At 56.0% G+C, this 26,973-nt stretch overlaps 1 protein-coding gene across 18 annotated transcripts in view; it reads right to left on the bottom strand.

Annotated features, from left to right (window-relative positions):
• SDK1 (sidekick cell adhesion molecule 1) overlaps nucleotides 1-26,973 on the bottom strand; it is an 895,654-nt gene that overhangs the window by 41,180 nt on the left and 827,501 nt on the right. For 17 of the 18 annotated variants that reach the window (XM_072836835.1, XM_072836824.1, XM_072836827.1 and 14 more), the window contains 5 exons: nucleotides 26,603-26,738; nucleotides 25,000-25,059; nucleotides 22,869-22,970; nucleotides 3,872-3,987; nucleotides 1,679-1,865 (listed from right to left, as the gene is read on the bottom strand). In XM_072836835.1, coding sequence (XP_072692936.1) covers nucleotides 1,679-1,865; nucleotides 3,872-3,987; nucleotides 22,869-22,970; nucleotides 25,000-25,059; nucleotides 26,603-26,738 — 601 coding nt within the window. The remainder of the gene's footprint in view (nucleotides 1-1,678; nucleotides 1,866-3,871; nucleotides 3,988-22,868; nucleotides 22,971-24,999; nucleotides 25,060-26,602; nucleotides 26,739-26,973) is intronic. The other variant, XM_072836825.1, reaches the window with a different exon arrangement.

The following is a 26,973-nucleotide window of genomic DNA, read 5'->3' as shown; positions in this document are numbered from 1 at the left end:
GGGTTTAAAAACAAAGGAGCCTGAGAGACGCAGGGACAAAGGCATTAAGATGAATAATAGATGGAGGCGCAGAGGGAAATGCAGAGGGCTTCATTTCCCGGCCACCGAGGCCGCTGGAGGCTCTGCCCACTTTCTTGGCCTCACCCTGGAGTGTGGGAGGGGGCCCAGTGAGCCATCCTGGGCAGAAGCTGCCTGTGGTTGCAGAGGGCCAGGCATGTGGTCAGGATGCTGAGCCTGCTTGCTACCCCTTGCCTGGGCTCTGGGCGGGGGCAGTGCCCAGGACTGCCCCTAGAATCACCACCACGTGTCCCCCAGCTGCTCTCCCTCCAGTCACCCCTGTGACCTGCCAGGTCCCTGGTGCCCTGGGAGGAAACAGGGGACCCAGCCTGGATTCCAGAAACAACTCCTCCCCACTGGATGAGGCCCCGAGGAAGCAGCCCTTGCATGCTGGGCAGGGCTTCATAAAGAAGTCTTTGCTTGACCCCAGGAGATGGAGCACCTGGGGGGGTTCAATGCTTGAACCCACAGACTGCCCGGGAGCCCTGAGTGGGACAGGTCTCCTTGGCTTTCTGAGCCTTACACTTCCTGGGTCCCACGAAGTGCCTCTCAGATCCCCGGGACGAGCACTAAGCTGCATTCCCTTGGAATTCCTGACCACTTCCTAATGACCTCCAGGTCACTGGGAAGCTGAGAGCCACAGGAGAACAAGTGCTCGAAGCTGCTTCTGGAGAAGAGCCTGAACCAGGCCCTTCTGGATCTGCATGCCCTGGGTTCTGCCCATGCGGGTCCCCATCTCTGTGACTTCCTGGAGAACCACTTCCTAGATGAGGGGGTAAAACTCATCAGGAAGATGGGTGGCCACCCCCCAGGCTGGGCTGGGCGAGTATCTTTTCAAAAGGCTCACTCTCAAGCATGACTAGTAGCCTCCGGAGACCAGCAGCCTTTGAGGGGCTCCTCTGGCACCTTCCCACCCCTCAGTGCCAGGGCTTGTGCCTGAACCTTTTCCCCTGCAGCCACCAGGCAGCTTTTTAACCATCCTGGAGCCCTTTCCCAAAACATGGACCAAATGGAGATAATAAAGCTTTTTGCAAGAAACAAAACAAAACAAAACCTGTGTGTGTGGAGGTGAGGCCACAGGCCATGTGACACCTGACAATGAAATGCTTTTAGGCCAGTGTCTGAGAGGCAGCTGTGAGCCATTCCAGGTCGTTTGTGGCCCCGAAACCCAGGGAGTGCCCGTACTGTGGCCTGGGCTCAGTGCACTGGCACTCGTCCCCTAGGGCTGTGGACATGTGGAGCTAAGAGCCCAGTAAGAAGCTCCCTGAGGGAATGGGAAGGAGGCCTGGGTGCAGATGCAGAGCCTGCCTGCCCTCTGTGATCCTGGAGAGTCTGGAGGGAGGCACACTATGCTCACTGTTGTCTCGCGGGTACCAGGGGCCCCACCACGCAATAGGCCAAGGCCAGCCCCTGGGGGAAGCAAATGAATCGCATCCAGGCCTGCCTCTCTGGAGATCGAGATCCCCTGGCACACATCGGCATGTGTTCTGGGTCAGGCGAGCAGAGAGCTGTGGGGATGGAGAGGAGGGGCCCCTCGTTTGTCTGGGCTCAGGGGCTACTGTGGCCATTGAGAGGGGTGCCCTGTGGAAGCCTGTGGGTTGGAAACACATTGCTCTCTTACCAGCTTGATGGGTGCGCCCCTGCCTGGGGTCACTCTGGGGCCCATCTCCGGCGGCATTGAAGGCCGAGATGCTGACCAGGTATTGGGTGTGGCTGGTCAGGTTCTTCAGCTTCACCATCGTCTCCGGCAGGAACAGGACCTTCATCTTCTCTGTTTCGTTCTGGCTCTCTGCCTCCCAGTAGTAAACCTGTTGGAAAGAGCCAGAAGTCGGAGGCAGGTGGTGGAGGAGTGGCTGCCCCTGTTCCTGCGCCTGTGGGAGACAGAGGAGGCCCGAGTACAGGGTGATTTGGGACCTTGGCCCGAGCATGCCAGCCCCTGGGTCGGGCTATGCTGTGGCATGGAGGGCAGAGAGTCTGGGTGGGGGGGCGGGGGCTGAGGTCAGTGCCAGAGGGAGGGGAACTCTTGGCTGCTAATAGCGTTGAGGAAGCCAATAATTTGCATTTCTGAGTTGTTCTTCTGGAGTTTGAGCTTTGCCTAACTGAATAAAACATAGGGGCCTGAAGATGGGAGTGGCACTTTCTCCTAGGTGCCTGTAAGTAGAGTTCCTTTTCCCTTCCAGAGCTTAGTGCTTGTATTTACGGCCTGCCCCTTCCCTCAGTCTCCTGGAAAGGAGGGAGGCCAAGCACACCCACCCCTGCACCAGCCTCTGCAGAGAACAGGCACCCGAGCCTCTACACTGTGCTCCCACAGCAAGCTGACATCTGAGTCTTCAATCAATGTGGCAATAAAAATAATATGAGGAAGGGACCCCATTGGGCTCAGCCCTGTGGTGACAGCCCCGTGTGTCTCCTAGATTCATCTCCTGTCACCACGCTTGTATGTACTCGTGGGCGGACTTGATGCCCAAGTACAACGGCTGGAGGAGGCTGCCAGGATCGCTTCCCCGGACGGCTGGCCGAGAACCACCACCTCATGCCAGGGCCAGCCAGACTGCACGAAGACGAGACTCGCCCGTGCATCCGCCTTGGCTCTGTGGGCTGAAGCCTGGCCAGGCCCTGGGAGCTGCCCCCCCACAAGGTGGCAGGCCGCTGAGAGCCAGGGACAGCATTCCTGCCTCCCGTGTGGGCCTGCGCTCCTGGCCCTGCTGCGCTCACCCTGAGCGGGAGCATTGCTCACTTGCACCAGCAAGTCGTGGTGCAGTACTCTCCGAACTGTGCCAATCCAACCCTGCGCTTGGATAGGCCTTACTAACGTGAGATCAATACCCAAGTTCAATGTCTTTATCATTAAGGAAATTAGAAAACATATTCTGGACATCCATAAATAGCATTTTGCCTCCAAGCTCACAGGACTTCCCATTACCTCATCAATCATTGGAACAGCCCTGCCGCGGAGGAAGGTGTTTATTTTCATAAAACACTGACAAAAATCATTTTTAAATGGACATTTAATTGGCCCGATAGTCATCAGGGCAGGCTGGCCCACAGAGGCTGATGACTGACCCAGCTGGGCCACCGAGGAGTCATTCAGGAGAAGGAAGGGGCAGTTTGCAAGGGACGGGCCCGGGGCTGCTTTCTTCAGGGTGGGTTTAGCTGGTCCTTCTGAGTTCTCTGCACGGACATGGCCTTGTAGACGGCTGTGGGGGCTTCCTGCCCCGCACAAACCTGCTCTGGGCAATCACTCATCAGCCCGCTGCCTTTCTTTTGCCCCACGTCTGCAATATTTAGCTAATATGACATCATAAGATTTTAGTGTGATGGATCTCAAACTGGGCTTCCTAGGAACCCCAACCCCTGGAGGAACTTGTTAGAAATGCAAATTCTTGGCCCTCCCAGCCTGGACCTCACGAAATATCCAGTAGAAACCCGAGGGCAGAGCTCCACTAGAGAACCCACTCTTTTTAACCTGCCCTGTTTTATTGTCAGCAAAGATACTGGATGCTCCTGGCCGGGCCTGGGGTGGGGTGGCGTGGCTGCTGGGCACAAGCCAGCGGTGCCATGAACCAGACCGTCACCCCCAGGCTGAGAGGCCAGGTCTCGCTAAGCCTGCTACAGCCGCTTGGTATTGTCCATGGCTCTCTGCCCTGATGGCCAGCTGTGTGTCTGCCAGCAGGACTTAGAGAGCCGAGGGCAGCAGTCCTGGAGTGTGACCAGGGTTCCAGTGAAGCCCTTAGGAACCCTGGGGATTTGGGCCACTTATCCTGGCCTACAAGTGACCTGGAAGGAAGAAGCAAACCATGCAAAAGGGCATTGCCTTGTAGCCCTGGATGTTCCCATTCTGGCTCTCCGGGGGCGGCGGGTCCCACGTGACCTCCAGCTGGCTGGCCGTGAGCGGGGTCACTTGGATGTTCTGCGGGGCCATGGCCGGGGCTGGGGAGAGAGGAGCACAGAAGAGGAGCTGTGGCGTCTATTGACACGTGCAGGACACCTCACTCCAGAGTGGGCTGCCTGAGAGCCTGCCCTGGGCCACTCAGCTTCTAAGCCAGGGAGCGCTGCAAACCCTTCCCAGAATCACGTCTAGAGATGCATAAAATACAATTGGAGACACAATTAGCAGAGTGTTAAAAAACAGAGGTGTGATCTGGTCATCTGCTTGCCTCGGGAGTGCGACGTGAGGCTATGCTGGCGGGCTGACCTAAGGGCTGCTGTGGGCATCAAGGTGTGATGAGTGCTGGAGGATCCGAGGTCTTTGCACCAACTGTGACTCGTCGCTGAGAGAGCAGCAGGACCTGCGGGCCCTGTGGGGTGTGTTGCGACATTCACAGTGGAGGAGGCACTGCATTTTGGATGGAACATGGAGAAAAAAGGCATCTGTGTGCCCATTCCAGGAACCTCTTGCTGTGGTGCCCTGTTCCCCGGGTCTGCAGGCGCAGGGCTGCCCTTCCAATGGGGACAGGAGCATAGATTGCACGGTTCCCCCTGCCCCTGCCCCGAGACCCCTTATGGCTCAAACTCTGAGGACCCTGTCCTCCTGCCCCTAGGGCCACACTGCCGGAACGGTGGGGAGGACACCGTGACTGCCTGCTGAGCCGGACGGAATGTGGGAAGCTGGGACAGCACAGAGAGCACGTGTGCACACGCAGAGCACATCTCCTCTGTCTGCCAGCTCCGAGCCGTCTCCGAAGTCCTCGCCCCACACTTGTGCATGACAGGCTGCTCCCTGCCTCCCGGGAGCTACTCCCTGTCTCCCGCCCGCCCATGCGTGCACCCCAACAGGTCTGCGCTGGGCTGGGCCCAGAGCCCTGGGAGCCGTCTGGGGGCCTCGGCCTGTGGGCCCAGGGGCTCTGCCTTTGGACTCAAGTGTGTTTCCAGGCCATGCATGGAGACGACTAAACAGCCACTGTCCACTGTCTGAGGGTGATAGCCCTGTGCCCTGGCTCTCAGGAGAGAACGACCTTCGAGGCTCACCCCTTCCCAACCCCCCCACCCCAGTGTAGAATAAAATAGTAATTAACACCCACTCAGCCTGACACCGACTATTTATTTTGTTCTAACTGTGTGGCTCCCATATTATCGCTGCCCACCCTGCCGTTAATGGAAATGTTAATAACCCACACCAGGTTGTTGTGACAGATGCTCGGCCTCATTATCAGAAATTCTTATTTACCGCTCCATTAAACAACAGAATCACACAAAAAAACAATTCAATCAAAACTAACTGGAGGAATTTTAACAGCCACATTAATAATCCAAAACATAAATAAAGTTAATGTCTTTTGCATGTTTGCCATCGGCAACTCTATCGCAAAATTACTGTTGTACAATTAAAACGTGAAAGGCAAAATTGAGCACGGCCATTACCCCGGTAGTCGGTTAGAACTGTCTGTGCGCGGTGCCCCCCCAACCCCAGAGTCTCCTTTCCAGACCCTGGGGCCTGAGACTTTTCTCTGGACACTGAGGGCCACAGAAACTAGGGCTTCTGGGGGCTCGCGGTGGCCCCCGGAATTCAGGGGCCATGTGCCTCGGGGCTGCGGTTGACACGCGCTGGACAAACCCTGCTGGCCCCGTGCACGGGGCAGCTGAGCCACACGCGCTGCCGTCCCCAAGCTGAGATGCTCTGATGTGCCCACCAGCTATTCTGCAGCACAGAGCTCTTGTGCCATAAAAATGCTGCGGGTAACAAGGACTTTTTTGATGCTGACACAAGCAGGGAAGAGAGAAATGTGTGTAAACACAGAACAGAGCATGTCAGTTTCAAGATGTATTTTTTTGGCTCCTGAAAGCTTCTGGGTCTCCACGCCCGCAGGACGACCTGACTTAGGCACTGCTGTTTACCAGCCCACATGCAGTCTTGCTCATCATCGAGCGTGTTCGTGGGGAACTGATGGAACGTCTCGTGAGCCCTTGTCGGCGTGTTCTCCCCCTATTTGCACCCGTGGTGTATGGTAAACACAGATATCAGACCAGAATGCTTTCTTAACGTGCATGAAATCAGTTTCAAAAGGCATTTTAGCACAGCAGCGTGTGGCATGTGCTGATACACAGATTGCTCACAGGCAGCACTAGAAGGGGGCTTGCAAAGGTGGAGGTGCAGAGTGGACACTCTCCACGTGTCTCACATCAGGGCTGACGATGCTGCCACACAGCAGGGATCCAGTCCTTTGTGGGTGGCTCCTGCCAGCCTGGCCACTCAAGAGAGAGCGAGTGAGAGAGAGAGAGCAAGCGAGAGACAGAAAGAGAGAGAGAAAGTTTGCCAAGGCAGTGACAGAGGAACTCTGAGACTTCTAGAGTCACCCTGCACCTGAAGATTTCTGGAATCTTCTGGGATTCTGATTTTTCTGGGGACTCGACACTGGCAGGCAAGCCCCACACAGCAGGAAAGGCAGCACTTTGTCTATCTCATGTGACCCCCAGGTGGATGTGCTGCCCCCGCCGTGGCCATCCAGCATCAGGTGGAGCAACAGGCAGTAGAATAAAACGGCTGTGCCTGGCTCAAGCTCAACTTGCTTAGCTCAGCGTGCTGGCTCCTGGCTGCCTAACTCCGTGCCCACCAGACCCTGAGTGGACCTGGTCACTCCTGGGTCCTGAGCCACAGACCCTCCCACGGCACCTGCCATAAGGTGAGGTAGCTGGACAGGCACAGTGTAGCATGCTCACAGCATGGAAAGAAGGAGAAGACAGGTCTGTAAAAATATTTGGTAGATGAGTGCACACTTGAGAGAGCAACAGAACATTTTCTGTGCCATAGGAATTAACTCTGCAGACTCACTCACTACTCAAAATACCCACTGCCTTCCTATAGGAGGGTCATCTCTCTCCTAAGGGGGCCCACATGTCTCCCCTCTCTGATCCTAGTGTGGTGATGACAGGGAAGCAATAGCGACACGTGGGCAGGAGTGACACAGACCACCTTCCGGCAGAAGCTTCCAGAGGATTCCCCAGCCTGCTACCTCCTCTCCCCACTACCACCTGACCAGCAGGTCCCACACGGGGGCTGATCCTTCAGTCTGTGTCTTGGAGAGAAGACTGCAAGAAGCGGGAGAGACACAGCTGGCCAGGAAGGACGGGGCATGTGAGAGAGAAATTACTGCTGGTGATTAAGCTGCTGGGACTCAGTGGCTGGTTGTTGCCACAGCGTGATGTGCAACATCTTCCTGAACGTAGACCAGGCCCTAGGCTTGATGCTGAGGGGTGGGTGGATCCAAAGGCACAGTGACATGTGTAACAAGAGAGAGAAATCACAGTAATGATGATATAGGGTGTAATTGTGAGGACAGGTTAAAAGGGCCATGAGAAGTCATTTCTGGCTGGGGGGCACGGGGTCTTTCCTGGAAACCGAGTATCCTTCAATAATGGGGAGAATTCAACATGTGACAATGAGCCAGGGAAGCAAAGGCTAATGTAAGAGATGAGAGTGGGAAGGGCAACAGGTAGGGTGTCTGTTGGGGTCACATCAGACAGATGGTCACCCAGGTGCCAGTGCCACCTGGGGCCATGCTGGGCATCTGCTAGTGCTAGGCCATGCTAGGCCATGCTAGGCCATGCTAGGCCACGCTAGGCCACACTAGGCTATGTCAGACTGTGCTAGATCATGACAAGCCATGCTAGGCCATGTTAGATCACGCTAGGCCATGTCAAATAGTGCTAGGCTATGCTAGGCCATGTCAGATTGTGCTAGATCATGACAAGCCATGCTAGATCATGCTAGGCCATGCTAGGTTTCTTTTACTTTCTGTAACCCAGTGATTTATTATTTGGGTAGAGCAATTTTTAACTGATAACTTGAGGATCATTGCTAATATTTGCATATAACAAGAGAGGTATTTGTTTATATAATAAAAAAAATTATACACATTCATCAGTTCACTTTAATGACATCAACATTTTTCTGGCAAGCAGTTTTTCTGATGTCCTGTTGAAGTCAACAGGAACTAGAATTCTCTAATGTAGTTTATCTTCTCAGCAAACTTTGCCAACACAATCTGTTCCTCTAAGCCAGGATACCTGGAGACAGACTCCAGCTCTGGATAATTATCTAACCTCTGGGGTCTCCGTAATACATAAAGGAGGCTTAAGTGGATCATAGTTCTTCAACTCAGTGGGGGACAAGTCAAGACAGAACAATGAGTCAGTGCAAGAAAGTGGAAAAGGAGGGGACTCTCAAAAGGCGAGCAGAGCCTGGAAACACAAAGGCTTCATTCACTTCTGGGCAGGGGCACCATCCCCAGAAGAAAGACAGGAGAATCACTGCCGTCACCGAACATGAAGTCCAAGGCTCAGGGCTTTGCAGGTGGCCGGGCGGCTGCCAGCCCTGCCCTGAGAAACTCTGGGTCTGTAAGCAAGCCTTCAGTTAGACACCACACAATAATTTTTTTAAAAGCCTATAACAGAATTCAAAATGAGAAGACAATGTTTTATAAATCTGTAATGAACACAAAGACATGGATCTCCTTTTCTCAAACCAAAGTACCCCGTCTCCAGGAATCCACAGGGCCTTTTGCCCTAGATGAGAACACCTAGTTTGCCGGCTGCTGGGGTCGCAGTGACCCATCTGCAGGGCATGAGCACAGTGCTGAGGGCGGCGCGGGGGTGCCTGTGCAAGCCTTCTGTCTGGGCTCACCTCACCTTCCTAACCCCAGGAAGTGGAGCCACCTTTCATGTAGGGGAAGACCAGGGTGAAGAGAGGCCTGGCCCCAGGTCCTGACTCACACCACACTCCCAGCCTCTCGGCCTGGCTCCCAGTACAGTGCCAGGGGAGGGAGGGGGTTCAAGGCCACATTCCTGGGGTTTCTGGAGTGGCTGCCCTGCCCAGCTCTATCTCACACAGCCTGATGCCTTTCCCTTGAGCTTAAATGCCTGTCTTTTCTCCAACCACCTCACTGCCAAGCCAGAACCAACATGACTCTAAGGAAGCTTAACAAGAGGAATCAGGAAATGGGTCCCAAAAACTGTTCTTAAAAACAATCAATGCCATGGACTCCATGCTGCAGAGGTTGCAGGTGGGAGGTCATAGGAAAAACCCTGGGTGGTGAGTTTTAAGATATGGGCTCAGACTGTAGGGCTTGGGACACAGGTCAATCTCTCAGAGCCTCAGTTCCTTTAATAAAATAGAAGAAAATACCAGATGTAATGGGTTTCAGAGACGAAATGAAGTACATTTTGAGAAGACAAAGTTTAGTGGCCAGCAAGGAGGAGGCATTCTGGAAGGTGGCCTGACAGAGTGTCTTGCTCCAAGCTCACTCCCTGCACTCACTGTCCAGTGAATCGCCCAGCAGGGGCAGATGGTGCACTGGTCCTGCATGGGTTGTGTCCCTGTAGGGACTGTCACCATGTGCTGACATGTTAAATGTCTCTCCCCTTGCAGTTCCTCCACGAGCCAGGAGCAACACAGGTCTGTCCTGGGCACTCTGCCTTCCACAGCCTTGGACACCAGCATCTTGGCTGGTGGAGATGCTCCACGGTCCCACCTCCTGGTACTCACACCCTCCCTCATGTAATCCCCTCCTGTGAGTACTTGTTTCTGACCAACAGATCGTGGCAGATGTGGCAGGTGGTGGCACCATGATCGACTTATAGGACACCGTGCTTCTCCACAACTAGAGCCTGTCCTGCTGGCTCTCTGTCCTGTCCTCTCATGCACTCACTCTGATGAAGCCAGCAGCCATGGAGATGCCCCCCTGGAGAGGCTTGCCGTGGCAAGGAGCTCAGGGAGGTTTCTGTCCACTGGCCCATGAGATGGAGGCCTGCCAACCACCACGCAAGTGAGCTTAGAAATGGGTCCTTCCCTGGTCCAGCCTTCAGATGAGATGGCCGCCCTGGCTGCCAATTGGATGAGACCCAAACCAGAGACACAGCTAAGTTGTGCCTGAACACCTGGCACTCACACACTGTGATGTAGCACACGTGTGTTGTTTCAAGCAGCTGTGTAGGGAAAATTTGTTATGTAGCGATATAACCAACAAGCATGAGTTCCTCTACGAACGGCACCCAGCTGAGGCCCAGTCGCTGTACATTCTGGGCTCTGACAAATGGGCCTGAATTTGGGGTAGCCCCTGTGCTAAATGTGGGATTTCATGGTGTTTGAGCGATAACCCACTGTTGTGGCCAACCCAGCCCAGACCCAGCGCAGGGCCTGGCACTGTGAGTTCAGAGGAAGACGGCTGCCCACCTTTGGGATGGTAGATGTGTTGCAGGAATTACAGGAATCTGGAGCAGTGTGGGGATTTGAGAGGGTCTATCACTGGTGCCTCCAGAGCAAGGACAACGAGGAGATCGGTGGGGTGGGTGGGGGCTCAGACAGAGTGAGCTGGCCCATGTGGGGAGGAGGAGGGGTGCCCCAGGCCCAGAACTAAAGGCAGCGAAGCTTCATCAGCTTGAGATATGGGCAGTCAGCTGTCACATGGCACTGAAACCCTAAGATGCTGGCTTTACAAACTGTGGTTTAAGAATAGTTGTTTAAATAAGAAGGGGGATTGGGGTCCCTGGGTGGCTCAGTCGGTGAAACGTCTGCCTTTAGCTCAGGTCATGATCTCAGGGTCCTGGGATCGAGTCCCATATCACACTCCCTGCTCAGTAGGGACCCTGCTTCTCCCTCTACTCCTCCCCCTGTCCATGCTCTCTCTCTCTTTCTCTCCCTCACACTCTCTCTCAAAATAAATTAATTAAAAAAATAGGAAGGGAAGTTGAAACCAGAGTTTCAGACTCATAATAGCAAACACATTTCTCTCACTGGTATTTCATTGATTAAGGTGAGTGCTGGGCACACCCAGCGTCTGATCCCCATCAGTGATGCTCTCTGCTTTCCATCGTCCCTGATGCCATCAGCAGCACGGCAGCTCAGTTGCTGCCCCACCTCTGGCAGGAGAAGCAGCGGTGAAAGCCACTCAAGCAAATCAGCTATGTGGCCTGCACCTTTTGTTGGGTTTTCCTCCTTGCCTGTAGGGTGAGTTCCCATCAGAGCAAGGCCCAGGCCCCAATAGGCCATGACTGCATTGTGACCACCGGCGGTCTGTGTACCACAAACCACAGTCCCCAATTGATCAACTGTATCCTACGCAGTTTGTATCTGCAAAACTCAAGCTGGGGGGGAAGATGTTTGTTCTCGTTTCACACCTTAGAAAACAGTCTGAAGGGGCTTAAGCTGTTTATCCCAGAACAGGTTGGATGTGAACTGGAGTCTGCATAACTGGAAGGCTCTGCTGATCTTCAAGGACAAGCATTAGGAAGCTTTCCGTGGGGGTGGCCCGGGTGGTTCAGCGGTTTAGCGCCGCCTTCAGCCCAGGGCCTGATCCTGGAGACCCGGGATCGAGTCCCACGTCGGGCTCCCTGCATGGAGTCTGCTCCTCCCTCTGCCTCTCTCTCTCTCTCTCTTTCTCTCTCTGTCTGAGTAAATAAAATCTTTAATCTTTTTTTTTTTTTTTTTAAAGGAGGAAGCTTTCCCGTGAAGAGCCAGAGAACACTTTAAGTTTTGAGGGACACACGTCTCTGTCGCAGCAACTCAACTCTGCCTTTGTATGGCCAAAGCAGCCACAGGCAGAATGTAAACGAATGGGCATCTCAATAAAACTTTATTCACAAAAACAGGCACTGGCTGGAGTTGGCCCCTGGGCCTGGTCTGGGGACCCTGCTCTCTGAATCAGTAAAGCGAGGATGCAGGGCAGGGCTGGGAAGAGGGTCCTGCTAAGCCACTTGGTCAAGTACAACGAGTGCTGGAATGTCCCTGGCCGCTAGCCTTATGAGCCCGTCCCCATCACGTAACCCTGGAACTGCCATACATGAGAGCCACCAGGTTCTGGCCGCTCAGGACGCTTGTGGAGATTGAGGGAGAGGTGAGTCTGCACATGCTTGGGCAGGCAATGGGGGCCCTAGGGAGTCTGGGGAGGCAGGTGACATGATGCAAGAAGCTCCAGGGAGAGTGAGGCTGGCCCAGACTGGCTTAATCCATGGTTTTCTCAATTTTGAAAACCTACGTCCTTCTCTTCTGATTCTGATCCCAGTAGGAGTTATTTTATAAGAAAAATAGCTGCCTTGGATGAGGTGGCCACACTGGTGTGTCCTGCTACCACTGACCAGCTGGGCATTCTTGGAGAACCCTCTGGAAGCTTCGGTGCTTCAGTTTTTCTCACCTATAAAATGAAGGTAAACTCTGAGCCCTGCACCTGCTGGGATGCAGAAAGTCTGAACTAAGACAAAGGACACTGCAAGAGGGGGACAGGGTGTCTCCCCGCAATTCCCACTCTTCTCCTACATCCCAACATCAGGACCCACTGTGTCAGACCCCCAGAGTTCTCCAGGAGAAGCTCTAGGTCAAAGGAACAAGGTTTAAGAAGTAAGTGTACGAGTAAGGCTGGGGAATTAGGTCCCCAGCAGGGAGAAGCCTCAGCAAGCATCCAGCCTTGGAGAGCTGGGGAGACACTCCGGGGTCCGAGCACTTTCAAATCCACTGCTTCATCTGGTGCTGCCAGAAGCCGGGTTGGTGGCACGAACACCCCGTCCCCATGTGGCCAGTCTGCTTAGTCACACACGTGGCGATGATGCTACCCTCCTTCCCAGGATGACCCAGTGTCTATGCATCCAGCAGGCATGCCAGACCACACGGGGCTCTGTAAGGTGCGAAGGCCCCACAGCCCGTAAGGCTTGACCCTGGACACCCTCATCCACTTAGAGATCCCAGGAGAGGCCATCTCTCTCCGCCCAGAGTGTGGGTTGCTTAAGGGCAGGAGCGGGTCTTCCCCGCTCAGGGGCCTCTTGAGCTGTGGAGTGAGTGGGCTCTCAGCAGAGATGTCTCCACCCATCACCCATGTGGTACTGAGAGGAATGTCTTGAGAATCTGGCCGAGAACTTGGTGTCTGGATTGCGTGATGTTTGGGATCCTTTCCAAAGAAAGCATTAGGCCTTCGAATATTCTCTATAACCTTCCTACATCGATGGAAATTAGGTTATTAGAAATGTCATTTATCTACCAACATTTCCTAGGCCCCACGTCCACTAGGGAAGGCAGTAATCCAGGCTGGGAGGCTGCACAGGGAGCACGTGGCACAGAAGAGGGTCACACAGAGCTGGAGAACCAGGTGACGCTCATAGTGGCCAGAGATGCTGCTTGACAGGAAGAGTCCCAGTGCTGGTCTCAGGACCAGATTTTATATTTCCCCTACAGACAATGGGGATCTACTGGGGGGTTGAAACAGAAATGGGATGGGATGAGACTAGGTTGGGGAAGGATCCCCCGCACAGGGTGGGGAGAGTGGGGGGCTGTGGCGATTCTGGAGGTTTCCATGGGTCCCCATGGCACCCCAGCACTGACCAGGCTGTGGGAAGTGCCCTCCTTTCCTGCCTCCTCTTCCAGGGCCGTGTCTGGCTGCACTGCCAGCTTAGTCTTCGGGTCCCTCCTGCATCAGCCGCCCCCTCGCCTGCTCAGCACCCCATCCCCCCCATGCACTTGCAGGGGCTTTTGAACCAACACAGCTGCTTGGTTCCATTGTCTCCTTCCCCTGTGGCCTCAGGATGGGGTGTCCTGGAGTATGGGATGCTGAAGACAGCCTGGAGGAGGCAACAAAGGGAGCAGGCCCTCACAACTCTCCCTGGCTTGAGGAGAGGATGGGCATGCTTCCCACTCCCTTACCAATATCTGCCCTCCTGCTAGGGCCAGGCACAGCGATGCTAGAGGATGCCCCTCTGCGGGGACTCTCCAGTCTGCACTCAGAGGCCATGGCTCCTCAGGAGTTTGTGCGTCAAGGTTGCAAACCACATGCTGTAGCCCCAGCAGGTGAGAAGGAGCCCCAGGAGCTCCCAGCACCTTCAGACTGAGTGATGGCCTCTGAGCATCCACGGCTCATCTGGGAGCCAAAGACAGCAATCCTGCCTGGCACACAGCAGGCTGTCACGTCCCAGCAGATACTCGCTCTGTTGTGATCACCTGTGTGTGAGTCCATGTCTCCACCTGCACACCATGCAGTCCACCGCACAAGAGACGGGACCTGTCACCTACGCTTCATGTTTTCATGCTGTCACGACTCTGCGTTCCACCCATTAGTTATTACCTGGAGATCACAGTAGGTGATGACAGGGAGATGCCGTGGGCCAAAGTGCCATCGACTCTGGGCTGCACACCGTCTCAGGCCAGCAGAGCTCCAAAGCCTTCTCTTGTCACCTGAGGCTGGAGCCCTGCTCTACGTGTCGCTAGGGGGAGCTAAGACAGCAAGAAGCGGTGCCATCTCTCTCTTCCTCCAACCAGCAGCAATTAAAAACCCGGGACTTACAGGAAAGGTAGGGCTCGCAGTTCACAGTAAGTTTCTCATTCTTTAAAAATGAGCCAACCAGGGATCCCTGGGTGGCGCAGTGGTTTAGCGCCTGCCTTTGGCCCAGGGCGCGATCCTGGAGACCCGGGATCGAATCCCACGTCAGGCTCCCGGTGCATGGAGCCTGCTTCTCCCTCTGCCTGTGTCTCTGCCTTTCTCTCTCTCTCTGTGACTATCATAAATAAATAAAAATTAAAAAAAAAAAAAATGAGCCAACCACACGTTCCAAGATGCTTTGCAGTCTTGTGAAGCAACACTCAGGCCCAGAGCGACCTAAATGGCCCCTAAAGCACCCGGATGACTATAGTATGTGACCGTCTGTGTTCCCTTTTTGGCAAAAGTTGTGACAAAGAACAAAGGTCCCACATGGGGTGGGCTGCTGACCTGACCTCTCATGGGCGCTTCCCACTGGCCTTAGGAGAAAGTCCTGACTCCCTCTTTTGGAGGAGGAACCAGTCAAATCCTTTTTTTTTTTTTTTTTGAAGCCATGCCTCGACAACCAGGTGGGCCTCGGGGCCTGGCTGCCACATGCGGGCCAAGAACAAGCTGTCGGGCTGACAGAGCTCACAGTGACAACACTATGGGGAGGAGTCTAGCAGGTGACCGGTGGGGAGGAGCCAAGTGCAGCTTGGGGAGGTGAAGTGGGGGGGGGTGGTGAAGGGCAGTTCAGAGAGGGACAGCGAGCAAGATGACCGCAAGGCACACTTTCCCGCCTGTTTAGAACATAATACACATTCTGGAAAACCACCAGCAGAATTTGCCAAAATGATTATAAAGTTCCTAAAAACGGCTCAGAAGTTCTGGAAAACAAAAAGTAGGGCAAGCACCAGTGTAGACGAAGAACGTATAATGAAGTGGCGTGACAGCGGGGTTGGCGGCACCGGGGGGAGCGCAAGTCACAGGAACCTGAAATGCGCTTGAGAACCTTGGGAAGAGAGGTCAGTCCTGGGGTGGCATCTCTTAAAACCATCCACCCACAAGCTCTCCTTGACCAGGCACCGAAACAAATCCGGAGGCATTAAAGAGTTTATGGGAAAACGGAACCGTGAAAAGTTGGGAGACACTCCAGGTACTTGCTGGGCTCCTGGTCAGGAGACGATGCAGCCGAGCGACGGGTTTGAACATACAATATTAACACACTAAAGTGAGTGGAAAAGCAACAGAAAGGGGAAACAACGGGCCACAAGTAGGGTCGGACGGGATGTGCTTAATGCATACAGAGCTCTGACAATCCCCTCCAGGATGCTAAGACCCCATGAGAAACGTCACCATGTACAGTCACGGTCATTTAATGGCAGAGTAGTGATTTAAGGGTCTGCGGATGGAACAGTAGGGAGATAGATTTTCACCTGACAGATGAGACAAGATCTAAAAGTGGAAGCAGAGGGGCCATAAGACCCGTCCTGGTCCCTGTTGCACGAGGTGTCAATGAGTTTAAGTTTCTCCAGACAACAAGCGCTCCTGTCCTTTGAGCCAGGGACTCTGCTTCTGGTATTTTCTCCCAAGGAGACAATCAGCGAGGTTGTAAAAGATTCACAACACTGTTCACAGAGGCTTCACTTATGACAGCAAGGCCCTGCACCCGGCACCCCGCACCAGTGACCCCACCCACGTGAAACAGCAGGAGTAACCCCAGGGGTGGTTTGCAAGGGTTCCCACCACCTGGACCCAGCGCCGGCCCACCCCATTCAGTACCACCTGCCTCATCCAGGGAGGCATCACCTGGCCCTGGCCCCCATTCCTTATACAGCAGTGAGCCCCACTTGCCTGCTCCCCCAAGCCCCTCCTATGGAGAAATTCTGGAGTCCCTGCTCCTTCCAGCCCCAGGAGGAGGCCCCAGCTGCCATCTCAGACCTGACTTAGGTCCACCACTGCCAGACCTCGATGCAAGGGGCAAGATCTGGAGAAGCCTCTGGAGGCTAAGATGAGGCATCTTCCCTGTCCGCTGAAGGGCTGTGCCCCATGCTCCCTGCAGAGGCCATGCCCTGGACCAGCGGGACAGAGGGGACTGGCGGGTGTGGAGGAGTCTCTAGCCTCTCCCTTGAGCAGGAGCGGCTGTGGCTGCCCTCAGAGCTTCCATGAACAGGCGGGCACACGTGGGTTACATTCACACACATTCATAGGAAGGTGCTGGAGACGCTCACGGAGGGAAGGAGACACAGCAGCCAGACTCAGGGGAACAGGTGGCCTCAGGCAGTGGGCAGGAGAGAAGGGCTGCACAGGCCTGGCCATGCTGACTCTAGGGGGATGAGACCTGGGGGTACAGTCCCAGTCTGGCTTTGCCTGGGGCTTACTGTGTGCCGAAAGCCCTTGGGAGTGGTGACCTGCCACCCTGGCCTACTTCTCTAGGTGGCAATCTCTATGATGGCAGCTTTTCTTGGTAGAAAGTCAAAGGGTGAGACTGACCTGTGTTTCCCGCCCTGGAGCAGGACCACCTCCCCAAGAGGCCCCTGCCCATGCACCCCTCCCCTCCATGGTAGCCTGCCTTTCCCCAGGGGCCCAGGGGCCCACGGTTCTCCTCCCCCTGCGTGCCCAGTGATAGCTGGAGGCCCCACAAAGCCATCCAATGGCAAAGTGGACTGACTACTGACTTTGTGGACTGTGCAGTGTGGCCCATCATCCGGGGACCAGACCAGAGTTCTGGGCCCATGGCCAGGCTCTGAGCATCAGGTGTGAGCGGGCTAGCAGCTCAGGCCTGGGCCAAGCACTCGGCTGCCTCAGTCACTTCCTGGGCCAACACTACTCCTGGCCGCCATCACCCCATCTGCCCAGAGCTTTCTGGGGTTTACACTGGCTTTCCTCTCCTCTGCCACGACCAGCTTGGCTCTGTAGATGGGCCCTGTTTGAATTGGGAGAGGGAGCACATTCTGCCTGTAGAGCTAGCCCGAGGCTCAGAGGGGGAGCAGCGCTAGACGCTGTCAGGAGCTGCTCCCTAACCCTCCAAAGTGCAGATGGACCTACAGCTGTCCGTGCATCCCTGGGCCAGGCGCTAGGCCAAGTACCTTTCATGCTCAGTCTCACTGAATCTTCACCATGACCCTATGACAGAGGCACCTGGGCCTGCTGCCTCAGGAATCACACCCCAGTTCACAGGGGCTCTAGCAACACCCATCAGACAGCTTGGTAAGAGCCCACCAGCTCCAGAGCCCTTGGCCCTTGGCCCTCGGCCTGTGCAGCGGCCGTCGGCAGCAGATGGGAGCAGAGTAGAATCCAGTGGCTGCCAGGTCCTGAGTGGGTAGCTGGGGTGGCAGGCCAGGGCAGGCACCGATGGGACGAGGAGCCCCTGCTCTGTGAGAATGGGGCTGTCATGCCCCTTCCCTGGCAGCAGCGTGTGGGTGGGGTGGTCTCTGCTTCCACAATCCCCACCGTCCGAGCAGGGAACAGTGCTCTGCCCCCGCTGGCCCCCACAGAGTGTTCAGGGTGAGGTCAGTTTCTGGTCAAAGCAGAACAACAGTCAGAATAAAAAGCCTTGGACTTGGTTTGGGGCCAGTCAGGTCTACTGTGCCATGTTTTGTTAGAAGCCCTCATGGTTTCCGAGCTCCTGGGTCCTCAGATGTCTATCCTCCTTGAATGGGCAGGGGTGACAGGGCAAACGGGAGCTGGGGCTGAAGACTCCCCACTGGGAACTTCCTGTGGGTCCCTGGCCCCGGGGGTCCCCACCCTCTGGGATGCTGCATGCTGTCATTTGTCTCTGGTGTCTGTGCTTCTGAGCAGGGGCGCCAGGCTTCAGAAAGGAGATTCCTTTCTGATCTGCTTGTGTCCCTCCCTCCCCACCCCTTGCCACAGCGATCCAGGCAATCCAGAGTCCCGAGGATGTCGGGGCGGGGGTGGGCTATTGGAGGGGCTCTCTGATTCGTGGAGCAGAGAGCACAGACAGACCACAGTTGGCAAGTGCAGAAAGCTGTGTGTACAACGTGTTCCGGACAGAGGAGGGAACGCACAGGCTGTGCCTGGAGAGGAGGAGACCGCTACTCCTCACCCGCAGCCCCGGCCCCTGGCCCGAGGTGTTGGCCCTGAGGCTGGGCTGAGGAAGCCTGGGGATCTTCCCAGAGATGGGAGGCAAGACCAGGGATTCCAGGCGACACAGCCGGAATCTGTTCCAGGGCAGAGTAGCCTGGGAGGCCTGGAAACACCGCGAGGTGGTGATGTGCCCACCCGTGTCTCAGGGCAGGAGGGTAGCCTTAGCCTGAATGTAGAGGCCCATCCTTGAGTAGCACGTGGCTTGAAGGCTGGAATGTGGGCAACACCTGGAACCTGGGAACACACAGATGGGCCTGGAGACATCACTGGGGACCGCTGGGACAGCAGCTGTGTCCAGATATACACGGTCTCTGCACCTCTCTCAGAAGCAGCTCTGGCCACTAGGCAAACACTGCCATGCACACTGCTGCAGGAAGCACCAATTCTCCCAGGATCCTCCCTTCCATTTGGTTCATATGGCCCAGGTAGAGATGACATTGTCACTTGCCTTTGGGGACCTCAGGCCATTGGCCACTGCATCTGGTCTGCAGATGGGTGTGTCACTATAGGCAAACTCAGGAGAACCAGTGGGTTTCCTCTGCAGACATTGTTGAAGGGAAGCTGCCTTTCTGGTGCCTGGAGTTGCAGGGGCACCGTCACAAGGAGCCTGCCCAAGATAGGAGCAAACTGACAGGAGAGTGGAGCCAAGAGGGGACATCAAACCAGCCAGTTAGGGTGCTGGATCCAGCCATACTTGAAGCTGTACCCAGGATCTTCAAGTTTTCTGTTACTTGAGTTAAGAAATGATTGTTTCAGCTTAAGCCTGTTTGGGCTGGGCTTTTATCTCCTGTAAACTGGAGTCCACACTGATGTGTAATTTTCACCAGTTTAATGCTTGGGCTCAGATATCAATTTCAATGAGAAATTTCCTCAAAATTACTTTGTCTCTGTAAGGTGAAACAGACTTAAATATTGCATATTTGGGCTAGACTCAGAGGCCTACTGTAAACACCTTGCTTTACAAATGAGGCCAGGGGGAATCAAGTAACTCACCCAGGGTCTCAATCTGTCATTCACAAATACTGATCCACCCTGTGCGGTCATATTCTGGGCAGGACAAGTGTGTTAGGGGCAGGTAGAGTCAGCATGCAGACCTCAGTGTCCTTAGACTTAGCTCACAGCACTCATGTACCATGATGCCTCAAGGCTGGGGCCCAGAGTGGTTAAGTGACTTGCTCAGTAACTGAGAGCCCACTACGCATAGCAGACTCCCCTGCGGCTCCAGAGTGGCTAACATGTACACTGAGAAGCCTGCTTCCCTGTCTTCTCCACCCAAATACCAAAGACTTCCTGATTTTAGCACCTGGGGCCATGGCCCTGCTCCTTCCTGGGATCTACATCTCAAGGCCCAGAGCAGATCAGTGCCCGTGTCCACCTGACATGGGCAGGCAGGTCTCGCCCTTTCTCCCCCAGGGTGCACAACACACCGTCTCCTGGTGTCCCCTGGGCTGCTCTGCCTCGGTGCTCTGAGTCCTCGACTGGAAGGCTGTACCCGCATTTTGGTGGAAGGAGCCAACATACAAGTTCCTTCCCTAACTCCATCCCTGCACCCATCTGAGGTTGTGTGAGGGGAGCAGAGCTGCAGGGCCATGAGCATCCGATTTTTCCTGTGTGGTTCTTTTGAGAGTCCCCTTTGCACAGATCCTAGCCCTTAGCAGGCTTCTCTGGTCCCTGCTCCCGCTGCTGCCTATGGGCTCAAGGGCCAGCATTCCACCTGCCTGCCTTCCAAAAGTGTGCTCCTGCATCCTGGCCAGCACCGCCGCCCCCTTGCCCAGGCACTGTAGGAGGCTTGGGAAGGACACTCAATGGAGAGACACACCCACTGCACAAGTGTGTGGGTGGCAGCAAGGGTCCTGGGGTCACAGCTTTCATGGGGCAGATGCCACCATCACTTGTCACCTTGCTTCAGGATGAGGCATCTCTGTCCCCCCCCCCAACTTATTCCCACCTGCTCTGAGATGTGAATTCCACCCACTTTGTCTCATCCCATCTGGGGGCTTCCCAGGATCCTGCAGCTGCTCTCCTGCCTTGTCCTCATGGGAGTGTTTGGGGACCTCTATTTGCAGGACAGTAAAGGCATTTATGTCCCCTCCAGTCCTAAGCTCAGGATGAGGAGCATTTTGAGATGAGTGGTGGTGGTCCCATGAGGAGGAAGACCAGACAGTCCCATCCGATAATGAAAGGCAGAGATGTTTTCACAGTGCCCGAGGATCTGGGCACAGTGGAAGACACCTGGACATATACCTGGGGAGGGGCTCAGAGAGAGCTTCCTGGAGAAGAAGCCCCCGGAGTTGGGTCCTGGGCCGGGACAGGAGGAACTGGGGTACGAGGGTGAGCAGTGTTCCACGCACTTTGAGTACAAGACTGCTCAGGAGACTTTAAAAGCACTTCTTAGCACCTCCTGCAGGTGCACTGAGCGACACAGCTGGCTCCTCAGAGAGAGTGCATCGGGTCAGATGGTCCAGGAGTCCAGGCTGGATGGGTAGGGCCCCCTTTCCCTTCTGGGGGTTATAGGACCCAGGAGGCTGATGGTGGGAGATGTGGGGAGACAGCATGTGGAGCAGGTGCGTGCCAGGGGGAGGCGGGCCCTGAGGAGGGCCTCTAGGGAAGAGCTGGGGAGTGGACCCCTCCCCGAGAAGGCAGGGTGATGAGGGGCCCCGGGGAGCAGGAGGAGCCAGCACCTGGCCTCAGGGCCTGCCTGGCTCCCCCCCCCCACCCCCCCCAGCCCTGGCTGCAGCCTCCATGGAGCCTCCTGTCTGCTCGGATGTGATGTCAGCTCAGCGCTGCTAGAGAATGCCCAGTGCCTCTCCTCACAGAACTGGGATGGCGGGGACAAGCCAAGTGTCCATCCATGGATGGAGAGAAACAAAACGTGGTGCATGCCTACAGCGGAATGCTCCCCAGCACCCGTGAGAAGGGACGAGGGGTGGACACGCACTCTGAACCTCAAAAACGTGTTCGTGAAAGCAGCCAGCACAAGAGCACAAATACGGCGGGATGTTCAGAACTGGAGATTCACAGGGTCACTTCGGGGCTGTGGCACCGGGGAAGAGGGACGGGGAGGGGGGACAGCTGGTGGCCACGGGGCCTCTCTCTGGGAAGGGGGAGCTCTGCCCATGTGGGGCCTGACAGCGGTGCTTCGGGGTGTTGGGGACGGCAGACTTCACACTGCAGGCATTTTACCCAGAGACCACCGACCTGCTAACGCGGCAAGGAGCGTGCAGCTGGGCTTTAGGCCCATGGCGACCTGGCTGGCTGACAGGCTCCTGGGGCCTCCCTGGCTCTAGTCCTTTCCTCTGAACATCTGCCCTCACCCCTGGGACTCAGGACTCTGGCTCTGCCTCCAGTACCGGAGGCCTTGAGAGTAGGCCACTGCCGGGCCGTGCAAGTGCTGTGGGTTCCAGCCAGCCGGCTGGGTGCCCCCCCTCAACCCACCCCTGTGGTGGCCAACCTGGGCCTAGATGCCAGATAGGACTGGAGCCCTGCCCTTCCAGGAAATGTGTGCCACGTCCCCTCCCAGCCCATGCTGCTGCTCGGTCGGCCTCGGTGGGCTCCTCTCTGAGGCAAGGTGCGTCTGCCCAGCCCCCACCCCACAGGCCCTGACTAACCCCTGGGGACAAACGTACAGAGACACCAACAGAAGCTACGCTCCACACATCTCAATTCGCTCATTCTCACTTGGTGCAAATGTCGCTTGACCATTCTAGAAAAATCTTGCTAAGTTACGCCCCCAGGAGTGTCATTTGGTTTCTAACAGTAACGTCTCTAAGTTTCAAAAGGTCACCTGACTCGTTTCTGCAGGCTGGCCCAGCGGCCGAACCTCCATCTCCGGCAAGTCTGGGATTCTGTCCTCAGAGGGAATTCCGCTGGCTCCTGGCCTGAAGCACGCTCCCGACTGCCCCAGCTGATGCAAGCAGGACCCCGGCAGAGGCAGAGGGGAGTGGGCAGGGCCCTCAGGCGAGAAGGGAGCCCGATCTGCTCTCAACACGACATGACGTCTCTCTGTGAGCCTCCAGAGAAGGGACAGGCCTGGAAACAAACTCAGGGGTCGCATCTTATCTAAAAGGGGTGTAAGCAATGATCCATATGGGCTTTCAGAGACCCGAGAAGGGGCCATTATCAGGAGGTCAGGCTGACGTGGGTGCTGGGCCACTGCTGTGGCCCTGCCAGGGACCATGGGAGACTGAGCACAAACATCCCCGGCAGATGCCAAGGTCCCCACATGCCCAGAATCCCGTGGAAGCAGCAGCTTCTCTCCTGGAGCACGTCCTGGTACTCACAAGGGCTCCGGGTTTTAAATAAACCTTCTGGTCTAAAAGCAAGACTGGACGGCTTCCTCTGGCTGCCAGGATGGCCCAGCCTTTGGCAGATCCCGTCCTTCCCAGTAGTGACCTGGAACCTCCTGGCCCGCCAGCACCTCAACACGGGCACACTGCTTGAGCCCTGAGAGTGCCAGACCGGGCCTTCCGGAGGGCACCCCTGCCCGGAGCTTACCGGCCTCGCCAACGAACACCTCCACAGGCGCGCTAGCCGGGCTCTCGCCGATGATGTTGTAGGCTGTCAGGATGACCTCGTAGCGCCGGTATTTCTTCAGATCTACAGGCGGAAGGAGACAGGGTCAGCTGGCCCAGAACCACCTCCCTGCCTTGGAACCACACGGAGGGGGTCCATGTCTGCCCAGGAACCCCGGGGCAGGCCGTGGGGGATCCCCAGGGGCCTGCGGAGTGGCCTCCTCCTTCCCTGGCCCCGGAGTAACAGCCACGGTGCTAAGCAGCAGACCTGTCCCACTCTGCGCTCAGGATAAAGGTGGCAGCAAGGCCCTGTCCCAGAGGGAAGAATGGAGGCGCCACAACCTGATGCAGGCTTGCCTTTGGTCCGGACTCTTTCCATAAGAACAGATGGAGAAAGATTCCAGCATTTAAGGGGGAAATATCCCGGCAACGTAAACGCCTCTGAGTTTTTAACAACTGCGTCCTGGGAACACAAGGGCGTGTGAAGCCATGTATATAGGGTTACACAGGCCAAGCACGAGAGATAGGGTGAAAGTAGCTGATTGTGGAACCTAAACATTCTGGAAGGTTCTCCTGCTGGTTAATATTGCTTCATCATTGCTTGGCTTGCAGGGGAGGGGGCGCTGCCCAGGTGTGGCCCCCTGAGCGAATGGTGACTCATGCCAGGCTTCAGATGTTGCCTCCCAGGGAACCACTGGTTAGCAGAGGTTCAGTGAATGGGAACACAGGTTCCTGCCCCCGCTGGCTTTGGGATGTGCCCGCAGAGTGGGGCAGGGACTGTCCCTCTCCTCCTCTCAGCCTTGCTGAAGCTGGGCTGCCTTCCGGGGTGCATGCAACGGCTTGGCCTGTCAGTGCCCATCCGGGACTGTGCGGCTCCTCAGTGTCAACTGAGACAAGCCAGGGTGGACATGGACACTGTCGTGGTCAGGTCCCTCTCCTTCTTCATGACCTGACTGTAAAGCCGGGAGTGAGGTCCAGCCAGGGAAGCCTCATCTCTGGAACCCAGGCTTCTGACTCTCTAAGCTGCTTCTGCATCAGGAACGTCGCAGGAGACAAGGTGATGGGTGGAGTGGTGGCTGGATGGGGACATGGGACGGTAGAGCCATGTTTGGGGGAGTAGTGTGGAGCTGAAGATGGCTGGTGTGCTTCCCACCCTGGCCCCAAGGGCGGGGCCAGCTACCCAGCACTGCTGGGGATGCAAGGGGATGCAAGGGGATGGTGCTGGCAAGCCCTGCAAGAGTGCCCGCACATAGTAGGGCCTTGGGAAGGGCCAGCTCCTCTCCCTCCCTTCCTTTGTTCACGTTCCAGTCCTGGAAAGTTCGCCACATGGAAGGGAGTCACACTGTGGAGCCCCCTTAGCCCTGCATTTGGACCATGGAGCCCTTTGAGGACCAGGAATGCGAGGACAAGCAGCGTGCCATGGTCAGAGGCAAGGGACGATGAACGGGCAGCCAACGTGGGGTGAGTGCATGCCGTGGGGTGCTACTCAGCCTTGAAGAGGAAGGGTTTCCCGTCTGCACCCCCCAGGGATGAAGCTCGAAGGGGAAGCAGCCAGACACGGCAGCACAGGCATTGCGTGCAGTCCCTGGAGGCCTCAGGCACAGGGACAGAAAGGAGACGGTGGGCGCCAGGGGCTGGGTGCAGGAGGGTGTGAGGGCTTAGCGGGGACCGCGCCGCACCTGGGAGGAGGGGAGGGCCCCGAACGTGGCCTCTGATGGTGGCACAGCAGCACGATCGGGCTTAATGCTCCTGAATTGCATGTTCAGAAATGGCTACAATGGTAAATTTTATGCATGTTCTAACACAATTAAATAAAGAGTAAAAGGAAAAAGCAGAAGGGAACCAGACAGGCAATCTGGCTCCTTCGGACTTTCCCAAATTCTAATGTCAGCTGTCAGGAAAACCCCTTCCCAGCCTCTGCTTCTAGAAGTTTCCTTTCCTGTCTCCCTGATGGTTTTGGTGCGTTGAGGAGCATCGTTAGAAAGGGGGAGTTCCAGAAATTAGAGCCATTAATCCAAGCTGCTTTTCACTTGGTCCACTGAGAGGCCAATTGGCGCCGGCCCCAGCCTGCCCCGCGGTCACGGCGCCTCCCGCTGAAGGCGGCGCGCACTTACGTGTTAATTCATATGTCGTTAACGTGGAGCTGCTGTTCACGGTCTTGAAGCTGCTTTGGGCTATTAGGGGTAAGCAAAGCAGAAAGGCAGTTAGCACGCAGGGAACAGTTACTGCAAATGATGTCTGCAGGAACGGAGGGCTGGCGCCTGGCTCGGAAACCGCTGCCTGTCCACACCGCAGCCTCTACACTTTCCATTAGCTCTCTGGGCTTCCTGTGCTGCTTCCCGAGACAGCCGGGCAGCCCGGCCCGCGACAGGTGGGGCCCATGCTCACCCTCTGACGGAGTGGATCACACTAGTTATCTGGCACATAACGCAAGTAACACTAAAGAAGACAAGAAATGGGTTTCCCCCAGAGCGGTAACTTTTCCAGATACCCTGCGGCAGGCAGCAGGCACAGCTGTTGGCTTACCTGTGCTCAGGTAAGAGCCCTACTCTGATGGGGGTGAGCCAGCCACAAAGTGCGCCTGAGGCCAGGTGTATGGACCTAACCGCATCCTGGGTCCTCTCACTTTGTTGTTACGATTTCACTACAAAGCCCAGGGAAATACTGTCAGGCTCTCAGCATGGAATTCCTGGGGGTGGGGATGGGGTGTGTGGCCAAGAGCATGGGAGACAAACGAGCCACAAAAGAGCACCACTCCTGGGATAGGCAGGGTGTGGCTGCTGCCGGTCTGCGGCCCCGTGGCCCCAGCAGGCCCAAGGCACAGCCTGCTCTGGGGTGCCAGGTAGCCGAGAACAGGGATGTGGTCCCTGAGCCACACATTCTGAAGCTACAAGGATGTTGAGGGGTAAGAAAGATCTTCTGTGACAGTTTGGGGGATGCCCTCTGACCTCCTGAGAGAGGAGGATGGGGGAGAGCCAGTGGCCTTTCCAGAAGTTCTGGAAGCTGCCTCAGCTGCTGTGGTATCCGAGTCATACCTGAGCCAGGGGGACTGGAGAGCATGGCTAAGCAGGTGGATCGTTCTGGGTAAGAGGAGCCACCACTCCACATGAGGGCTGTGTATGCGCCAAGAGGCCGGGGAGCCCCCTGACTTGACCCCATCAGTGCAGCCGGCACTGACGGCCTCTGTCCATTCCCTTGGTCCTCTGTCCACTGCTCCACTTGGTGCAGCAACATGATGACCCTGGAGGGCCTGGCTTGTCTCCTCCCTCCCTGCACGCCCCCACCAGCCTCATGCAGGCAGGTGCTCCTCGCTGGCTCCATCCAGGAACCCCTTGGCTCTCCCCATCTCTAGACCATTTAGCTTTCCCAGGCCTTGTAAATCACACCTTCCCTGTGTCCTCGGTGAAATCCCTTCCCCTTGACAACCTATTTCAAATGGTTCCTCCTCCACTGTGAAGCCTCCCCTGATCTCTGCACTGGGTGGAAGCCACCAAAGCGCAGGAGCCCTCTATGGGCCACCATCTCTCTGTGCATGCCTGGGCTTCCCCAGAGACCTGTCCACTCCAGTGGCTATGCTCACTGGAGGCAAGCCACATCTCCTCTGACCCTCCAGGGCATTTCCCACCATGCCTTGTAGGTAATGAACATGCACAGAGGTTGCTCTCCTGGGTGCGCAGCGTGGTGCCTGTGCAAGGATGGATGGGGAAAGCGTCTCACCTGTGAGCTCGGCCCGTAAAGCCGAAGGGGTTTTGAGTGTCTTGGACACAGTGGCTGCGGATGCCTCTGACTCCAGCTCCCGGTAGTAGATCCGGTATCCCTGAAGAAGGCCGTTCAGGCTCTCATCTCTAGGAGGCTGCAAATAATGTAATGGTCAGCCCACGGGGCATGGCCACCTCTGCTTCAAGTTGAATCAGCCAACGGCGGAGGAAGTCAGTGGTTCTTGGTTGCAGACCAACAGGTGGTTCTTGGTTGCAGACAAAAAGGTAGGTGCCATGTTCATGAAGAGGAGTGCAGGGAGCTCCAGGTAGAGGGTCAGGTTTTGAGAGCCTGGGTTTTCTGGCGCCTGTGTGTGGGCACTGGGCATCTTA

Source organism: Canis lupus, chromosome 8 (assembly GCF_048164855.1).
Source record: "Canis lupus baileyi chromosome 8, mCanLup2.hap1, whole genome shotgun sequence".
Classification (NCBI taxonomy): domain Eukaryota; kingdom Metazoa; phylum Chordata; class Mammalia; order Carnivora; family Canidae; genus Canis; species Canis lupus.
The sequence above is the reverse complement of the archived record's forward strand: the minus strand, read 5'-3'. Positions and strand labels throughout refer to the sequence as shown.